Raw genomic sequence first — 8,570 nt, 5'->3', positions numbered from 1 at the left:
TGGGCGAAAGGCTGTTGTGCCTGCCCTGCTGGGTGTCTTGTGGGTGCTATAATGAAAAAAAATAAATCAGTTGTGGTGCTGTCCAAGGACGTGTACAATTAGGAGAATTCTGTTAACGCTGGGAGAGGGGAAGCATTTAGGTTGCAGGAGGGTGGAGGAATTTTAAGCGGGCTTAAAATGTGTTTTGGTCCCTTTACGTGATGGTAGCTTGCTGGGCTGCATGAGTAGTCAGCTCAGAGTTGTCTGTGGGCTTTCGAAAGTGGAATAACGGCTCCGCTGCGTGTTCTCTCTTCAGGCAACACCGGTGAAAGAAGGGACGGACACCTCGCAGGGGATCCCCCAACTCGTCAGCAACATCAATGCTTGCCAGGTTATCGCCGAAGCCGTGCGCACAACCCTGGGACCTCGGGGCATGGACAAGCTCATCGTGGATGACCGGGGTAAGCGGTGGCCCGTGGCCTCTCGCAGCCATGTGGAAAAGTGACTCAGAGAGAATCTCCTGACAGGGCACGTATTCACTCGTATCTTCGCGTCACTTAAAACCAGTATTTGTATATGTGCAGGATTTAACTTCATCACCCCGTGCTAAAGCCTCACAGTAGAGGCTCAGCTTCTGTCTCAGTTCAGTTTAACACCTTGACCCTGGCCTCTGCTGTTGAGGAGAATTATCAGACCTACCTGAGGAACAACCTGTTTGCTGCCTGCTGGCCTGAGCTAGGGAAGCTGTGGTCGAGTAGATCCAGGGTTAGCAGGACTAGATACGAGAAAGTCCATGTCAGATGGCAGAAGCAGCGTCTTGAAACTTGATCTTCAAGTATCCCTGACCCATCTCTTATTTTCTTTTTCAAATGAGACTTGTGTGGAGACTCAGCAGAGTTACTCAGCAGTTGTGGCTGAGCATGAGGTCAGTGGGTGTTCCTGGGGGCACCTTATACTGCCTTCAGTACTTGAAGGGAACCTGCAGGGAGGCTGGGGAGGGACTTTTGACAAGAGTGTCCAGCGATAGGACAAGGGGAAATGGGTTTAAATTGAAGAATAGATTTAGATTGGATCTCAGGAAAAAAATCTTCAGTGCAAGGGTGGCCAGACTCTGCAATAAATTGCCCAGAGAGGCTGTGGCTGCCCCCTCCCTGGAGATGTTCAAGGCCAGGTTGGATGAGCCTGGAGCAACCTGGGCTGGTTAAGGGTGTCCCTGCCCATGGCAGGGGTTGGATTAGATGATCTCTGAGGTCCCTTCCAACCCAAGACATTCTGTGATTCTATGAAAATGTGATTTAGGGATGAGACTGGCCTCCCTCTGAAAAGGCTTGTATGAAGTCACCAAACTATTGTTTGTGGCTTTTTATTGCCATTAGTGAAGAGCAGAGCGAAAGGTATTAGAATTGTCTTTAAACAGCTTTTATAAATAGGAACTTTAGACTTTTAATAAAAAGAATAACTGGATTTAAATTTGCCTTATAACTAATGTGATTGATTTTTAGTCTCTGAAGTGTCACACTAGAAAACGTGGTTTTATATCTTTGGGGGAGACTCTTGAGAAGTTGGAGAGAAATGAATTTAAAGCCCCTGCTAATTAGTGTGGTGAGTTGTGTGCTTGGACCAACTTCACTTCATCCGCTCCAAAAAAGGATGCCGTTAGTGTGGAATGGAGGCACCAGCTGAGGCACCCCCTGTGAAATGACTTTTCTGGGCCCCCTCTCTATCTGAGGGTGACCTCTTCACTTTCCTTTTCAGCCAAGTTACAGTTGCATATCTGGCTGTAGAAGCATTGTTTTAATATTGTGATGATCCCTTTTCAAGTCACAGAGGAGATAAAACAAATGGTCATTTGACTGAAGAAAAATGGCTTTTAATGGAAATTCGGAATGAGAGCCTGTGGTTGTTTAGACACAACAAAATCCACAACGATGCAGGACGAGGTCTTGACTGGGGAGCACTGTAGCTGAATCAGAGAATGGTTAAGCTTGAAAGAGACCTTGAAGATCATCTAGTTCCGGCCCCTCTGCTGTGGGCTGGGATAATAATTGGCTGGGGCCACATTTGACCTGACGGTGAAGCACAGTGAGACTGTCTGGTCTGAAATTAACTCTTGCAGTGACGTATGTGAGCTCTGAAAAGTTCTCTTGGGTGTTGGGGTGCCTTTGCGCAGCAGCCAGGGCTTTGACAGGCAAGGTTGACTTCCTGTTTTACATCCGTCCCAGGCAAAGCCACTGTCTCCAATGATGGTGCCACCATCCTGAAGCTCCTTGATGTCGTCCATCCGGCAGCGAAGACGTTGGTGGACATTGCCAAGTCTCAAGATGCCGAGGTAGGAGGGTGACCTGGCTGTGCCCAGGAGCCTGGTGTGCAGCAGCAAACTTGCTCGCCCTCGTGGTTTTCTGGTGGGAATTGCTTGTGAAGTGCTCGCGTTTAGTTTGGTTTCTGTATTGATGCCTTCTCTTTTGTGACTGCTTTCACATTTTTTACTCTGTTCCATCCAAATCTGATGTTGGGTTTGGAAAGTTCAGATACAGAGTTCATGTTTCATGAACAGAGATGACTGGGAAATGAGACCTCATCCTCAAACGGGGTGTAGTCTGAACCCAGCCCTTAACCATTAAAGAATCCAGCTGCAAATCTCAGCAGAGAAAATTATGAATTCGATTTCATCTGGAAGCCCTTGCGTGGTTTTGATGCTGCTGCTGCAGCAGCTCTGCAATGTGTTGGTCGCACAGAGCGTTTCCTCTCCCTGCAGGTTGGCGATGGTACCACATCTGTAACGCTGCTCGCTGCTGAGTTCCTGAAACAAGTGAAGCCCTACGTGGAGGAAGGCCTCCATCCCCAGATCATCATCCGTGCCTTCCGCACAGCGACGCAGCTGGTGAGGCAGCGCTGCTCGTAGCCGAGGGAGGGCTCAGCTGCTGCTGCAGAGCTGAGAATGGGTACTGGGCTCCACTGGAGTGTCTGGGGCGAGGAGTTCTATGCCAAAGAGGAAAAATAACACACTTCCAGGCAAAATTTAGAAATGAATGGGCCTGGAGAGTGACAGTGGCGAACTCGTGATGTCTTACTGCAAACATCAGCTGCCTTCTTTGGTGTCAGGGAGCTGTTATTACCACTTGATGCCTCTGGAGCGCTCTCGCTTCTTTTGTTTTTTTTTCTCCCAAGGAAGAGTGAATAAACGGGAAAATTAATTTCCTATTCTGCTGATCTCTGCTGCTCCTTAGTAAACCTTACATCTCGTGAAGCCCATCAGTCCCATTAAGCTGAATCTTCTCTGGAGGTTAAGTACCTCAGTACACTTCGGTTCCCCAGATCTCTGCTGAAAGCAGCAGAGCAGCTCTGAGCCTCTTCCCGATCCTCTTAAACTTGTATTGTTGTATTTCTTAGAATTACTGTGCTGGAAGGAGTGGAATGGCTTAAATATTTGAAACCTCAGTGATGCTGCAGTAGGGAATGAAGGATAACAAAATACAAAGAGAGAAACTGGAAATCTGATCATCTTCTGAGCATGAATCATTAATCCAGCTGTTGGCTTGTGTTTTGACAGGCTGTAAACAAGATCAAAGAAATTGCTGTTGCGGTGAAGAAGGAAGATAAAGAGTAAGTTTCCCTTAGAGGTGACCTGGTTGCGTAGCTGGCACGAGGGCATTTCTGACTTCTGATGTGGCCCTGGCTGAGGTCTTGGGGTGGGGCCGAACAGCTGCGGCCCACACCGGGGTTATTCTCAAGCGGTTTTGGGATTTCCCGCTCCTCTGGGGGTGATGCCGTGCTCTCCCTTGGGCTGCGGTGAAATATGTAGGCCGATGTCTTCTAGTGCACGTGGAGGAAGCTAGATACCAAAATAAGTGGCCTGGTTTCTTTTTTCCAGTGATGGTGGAAACTCGCAGCTTTTGCTGCAGTCGCTGGCAGTGTTAGATGCTCAGCGGTTCTCTGCAAATCACTGAGCTTTTGAGCGGTTGAATACATGAAATTAGATAGCTAATAACTGTAAGGAAGTGATCCCTTCTGCTGAGGTGAGAATGCCAGAGTTCATTTCCCCCCTGCATTTTAAGCTCTCATCTGCTTGATCTGACTTTCACTAATACTTGCAGTAAAAGTTCCAAGTTGAACTGCATAATTGGCTTAAAAAAACCCAAACTAAAATGATTTGTATACTTTCTGCTTTCCTGTGATGTTCTTATGATCAGCAGTAACTCGGGTGGTAGAGCCTGGCACTTGGATCCTGGTCCCATGTAGCATCTACTCTGTTTTGGCGAATGTTACCCGAGTTGTGGCTTTAGAGAATGAGCCACCTTTAGAGGGTTTCAGAAACTTCTTCCTGCCTTTGGCTCAAGCCTGTGGTGTCTAAAAGCCAGCCAGCCTGGTCTGTGCTAGTCTGATGTGGCTCTAAAAGGGAGAATCGTACTTGGGCAGTCTGGGCTTTGACGTCCATGTGCCGCGCATTCCCTGTCGATAGAAGGAGCCGCTCTTTGCCTCTCTCAGAGTGGATTAATTGTGCCCTACGTGGTGTTTTGTGAGCTTGGGAAAAGAATCAGCAAGTGAGCAAGACCTTGGTTTTCTTTTTTTGTTGCAGCGAGCAGAGGAGCCTCCTGGAGAAATGCGCAGCCACGGCCCTGAGCTCTAAACTGATCTCCCAGAGCAAGGAGTTTTTCTCCAAGATGGTCGTAGACGCTGTCATGATGTTGGACGATTTGCTGCAACTCAAAATGATTGGAATAAAGAAGGTGCAAGGAGGGGCTTTGGAAGTAAGTTCTGTCAGCTGGCGATCACAGCTCTGTCAGTGGGCTGACTAGCAGAACTGCAGCCTGGCTTCACAGTGCCTGTGAAGGAATTACCAAAGCAAACCAAAACTGTTAAAGGAGGAAAAATCGAGTAGAGGTGGATTTCTGCTCGTGAGTGTGGTGTCTGGGCTGCGGGACAGCCGGCGTGTCCGTGCTCTCTCCTGACAATGTCCCAGGTAGGTTTGGCCCCCTCGCTTGGGACCTCTCTGCTGAAGAGTGACACCCGCCACGGTCTCTGTGAATTGCTGTTCTGTGGCTGCTACTATCTGTAAACACTGCACAGAGCCTTTTCATTGAGAAGAGACTTTCATAATTACGCCATTGTCTTGCACAGACAATTAATTAAGTGAATTAGGAACGCTTCAGCATCTGTTGTGCTGCCTGGACCTGGTAGTATTCCGAGACTTGTAGAAATTGAGCCCCTGGGGCGGGTGTTGTCTCCTGTTCTGGATAGAAATTTCTCTCCCTACTCAGTATTTTTTGGCCCTTGTATTCTGCTGTCAAGACTCCTTGGAGGATGGGACAAATAATTTAGCACGTTACTTCTCTGGGTTGGCTTGTGAGACATCCCGGGTCACCTCACCCTGTCAGCTAGAGCAGAGAAAGTCTGTGCTTGCCCTAATTTAGAAGGGACGGGGATTTTCTGGGCTTTGGTGGCCGGGCAGAGCCGAGTCTGCAGTGGTTACATGGTTGTTGTGTAGGAGGTTTAGGTGCTGATTTCTTTCCCAGCCGTGAAATCAAGAAGCCCGCTACAGCGGGCAGGGTTGGGCAGGGCAGTCCTGCTGCAAAACTGGCCTGGAGGTAGTGTTGGAGCTGCAAAAACCAAACCAAAGTGAAAAAAAAAAAAAAAAAAGAAGAGAAAATCCCCCCACTGTGAAGCTGTGGAGGAGAAGTATCCGTCTTCAAAGAGTAGAAATGGGAAAGACATCAGAGAGAGAACAGATTGCTCCAGCCCTTGATCTTCAGGTTGTGCGTAGCATCTCTTGCTGCGGTGTCTTGAGGGGTAGAAATGAGGTGATAGAAGCTGGTTTTATGAACGGTTTATTGCTTATTTTCTCTAAAAGTGGGTTAATGGAAGGAGACAGCTGTTGGGGAGTGCTTGGTAAATGAGGGCTCTGAAAGCAGAGAATCTCCTCTGGGAGTTATTAACCCTGTTGAGAAAACCTTGGGAGGCTGAGCCTGACACAAATCCCTGTCTTCAAGGACTCTCAGCTGGTGGCCGGAGTTGCCTTTAAGAAGACGTTCTCTTACGCTGGGTTTGAAATGCAACCCAAGAAGTACCAGGCTCCCAAGATCGCTTTGCTGAACGTGGAGCTGGAGCTCAAAGCCGAGAAGGACAACGCCGAAGTCAGAGTAAACACGGTGGAGGTAAGAGCCAGAAAGGAGGAGCCTGTCCCGCGTCTTCCTGCCCGCAGGATGTGGTGTTTGCTGGAGAGAGCTGCTGGGATAACTGAGATTGCCTTCTGTGCATCCTTCCTCCCAAAAAATCAGCTTTGTGGTGACTTCTTCATGCTGCATGGGAACCTTCCCGGGAGAGGTTGTGCTTTAAATGCTAAAAGAGCCTCTGCAGAGTTAAGCAGACGAGGTAGTAATTCCAGTCGTTCTCTTTCCATTTTGGTGAAATGCCTTTATGAAACAGTCGTTCTCTCACACCGTGGAAAGTACCACAACGTTACTTGTGTTTGATTTCTGCATAACTGATATCTAAAGATCCCTGGGCGCTTTGCTTTTGAGGTCTTGGCCCTGCTGTATCTCGGGAATTGTTGCCTTAAAGTACCCCTTTTGGCCACGGTGAGCACGATGATATTTTCTCTTCTAGTGGGCTGCTGTGTGTGGTGGCGCTGCCTGTTTTTGTGAGCTTTCCCAGCTCTCAGCGGCCTCTTTCACTGCCTGCTACAGCACAACAGGTGAACATGAGGTTTCTCAAGAGCCACGAGGAAAAACCTCCGGGATAGATACTGTCTCCTCACCCTTTTCATTTTGGCAGAGCTCTCCTGTTGCAGGTGCCGTGGGACGGTGGTTGTGATCCTCCATCAAGTGAGCACTTGTCCCTTTCTCTCTCCCTGCTAGGATTACCAGGCCATCGTAGACGCCGAGTGGAACATCTTGTATGACAAACTAGACAAAATCCACAAGTCGGGAGCCAAAGTTGTCCTTTCCAAACTTCCTATCGGTGACGTGGCTACTCAGTACTTTGCAGACCGAGACATGTTCTGTGCCGGCCGTGTTCCTGAAGAAGATCTCAAGCGAACCATGATGGTGAGCTGCCTCATTTCGGGATAAAGACTTCTGATGTAGTTTTAACGGTGCCAGGCGGATTGTTCCCAAAACAGGGCAGCAGTTGGTGGCTGAATGCACTGTTCCTTACAAAGATTTGAAAATGAAAATGGCAAAATTTTTGCCGGTGTAGTTGTTGTGTAAAGTTGCCGACAGAGCTGTTCCCTCATGCTAGTTGCACCTGCACTGCTTTCCTTTTGTTTCTTTGATGTTAAACCTCCACCGATGCTCATAGTGTGTATTTTCCCTAGTTTTTGCCTGTTTTGTTGTAAAAGTTTTCTTTCCTAAGCTTACTTTGTGTAGCTTCTGGACACTAAAGCCTGTGAGTCGGCACTTAGAAGAAACATAATCTTATTTTGCTGTCGAGAATCATTTCCCCTGTTGGTAGCCTGCCTAAAGGCATGAGATGGGCGGGGAAGTAGAAGGGTTTTTTTTGCTGAATCTTGCCTGTGGGGTGGGTTTTGCATCAGCTAAGAGGTCAGGATTTCCCTGAGGAGGGGAAGCATGCTGGGCAAATTCGCCGGTCCTGTCGGTGTCGGTGACATCGTGTGTCTCCTTTCCGTGCAGGCCTGCGGCGGTTCCATTCAGACAAGCGTCAGTGCCCTGTCAGATGATGTTCTGGGCCGATGCGAACTCTTCGAGGAGACTCAGATTGGAGGAGAGAGGTAAATACGCCGGCTGTGAACCTGTCGTCCTGTGGAAACACTCCTGGTAGTTTGAAAACTCTTGACGTGATGGTGTGAAAAAAAAATAAATTCTGTTATGGCTCGTTTTTTGGAGGCTGAGAGGGAGCAGGAGAAAAGTTGCCCATAAATCTTAGTACTTTTACAAGCTTGAAAATAATATAATTTATTTCCCAGTGCCTTGTAGAGTGCATAGTGGTGTTTGTCCATTTCTAACTCGCGTTGTCCCCTTGGCAGGTATAACTTCTTCACAGGCTGCCCAAAGGCAAAGACTTGCACGATAATCCTGCGAGGGGGCGCGGAGCAGTTCATGGAGGAGACGGAACGGTCCCTGCACGATGCCATCATGATAGTCAGGAGAGCAATCAAGGTAAGGAGCTACCTCCCTGCTGGATTCCTGTCGGCGTTTTCGGACGGGCCTGGCACAGCTGTAAATTCTTCCTAGAAACCTTCTTCACACCCCAGCGTTTGGCTCAGGTCTCTGTGGAGAGATCGGGAGCTCCCAGCTGACGGGATGGAGCGCGCAGACGAGCGGCGTCGGATCGATTAACTCGAGCGCCGTTCCTTGGCCGGAGCAGCGCTGTCTGCGGCGCTGCCAACTGCTTTTTCGGGCACGCCTGATTTTTTGCCTTCTCTTCAGCCCAGCTGCAGCTTGTGCTCGCTGGGTCGTGGTGCGTTCTTTAACCCCCCACCCTAAAGGAAACAGGATCTTCTGGGCGCGTCGCATCGATCTTCAGTAGATTCACGTAGTGGGATTGATCTCACCTGCCTGTCGGCGCTCGTTAAAGCCACTCGTTCCCTCTCTCGGTGTCCCCTGGCTGGGAGCACTGAGAGAGGAGGCTGAGGC

The 8,570-nt window shown here is 48.9% G+C and overlaps 1 protein-coding gene across 1 annotated transcript in view; it reads left to right on the top strand.

Annotated features, from left to right (window-relative positions):
* Positions 1-310: 310 nt before the first annotated feature.
* CCT7 (chaperonin containing TCP1, subunit 7 (eta)) overlaps positions 311-8,570 on the top strand; it is a gene marked incomplete at its 3' end in the record, with an annotated part of 10,303 nt that continues 2,043 nt past the window's right edge. The window contains exons 1-9 of the mRNA XM_009866353.1: positions 311-440; positions 2,202-2,308; positions 2,735-2,860; positions 3,530-3,582; positions 4,556-4,727; positions 5,967-6,131; positions 6,834-7,022; positions 7,608-7,705; positions 7,961-8,093. Coding sequence (XP_009864655.1) covers positions 413-440; positions 2,202-2,308; positions 2,735-2,860; positions 3,530-3,582; positions 4,556-4,727; positions 5,967-6,131; positions 6,834-7,022; positions 7,608-7,705; positions 7,961-8,093 — 1,071 coding nt within the window. The remainder of the gene's footprint in view (positions 441-2,201; positions 2,309-2,734; positions 2,861-3,529; positions 3,583-4,555; positions 4,728-5,966; positions 6,132-6,833; positions 7,023-7,607; positions 7,706-7,960; positions 8,094-8,570) is intronic.

Source organism: Apaloderma vittatum, unplaced genomic scaffold (assembly GCF_000703405.1).
Source record: "Apaloderma vittatum isolate BGI_N311 unplaced genomic scaffold, ASM70340v1 scaffold13720, whole genome shotgun sequence".
NCBI classification, from domain to species: domain Eukaryota; kingdom Metazoa; phylum Chordata; class Aves; order Trogoniformes; family Trogonidae; genus Apaloderma; species Apaloderma vittatum.
Note: the sequence above shows the minus strand (reverse complement) of the source record. Positions and strands in the feature narration are given on the sequence as shown.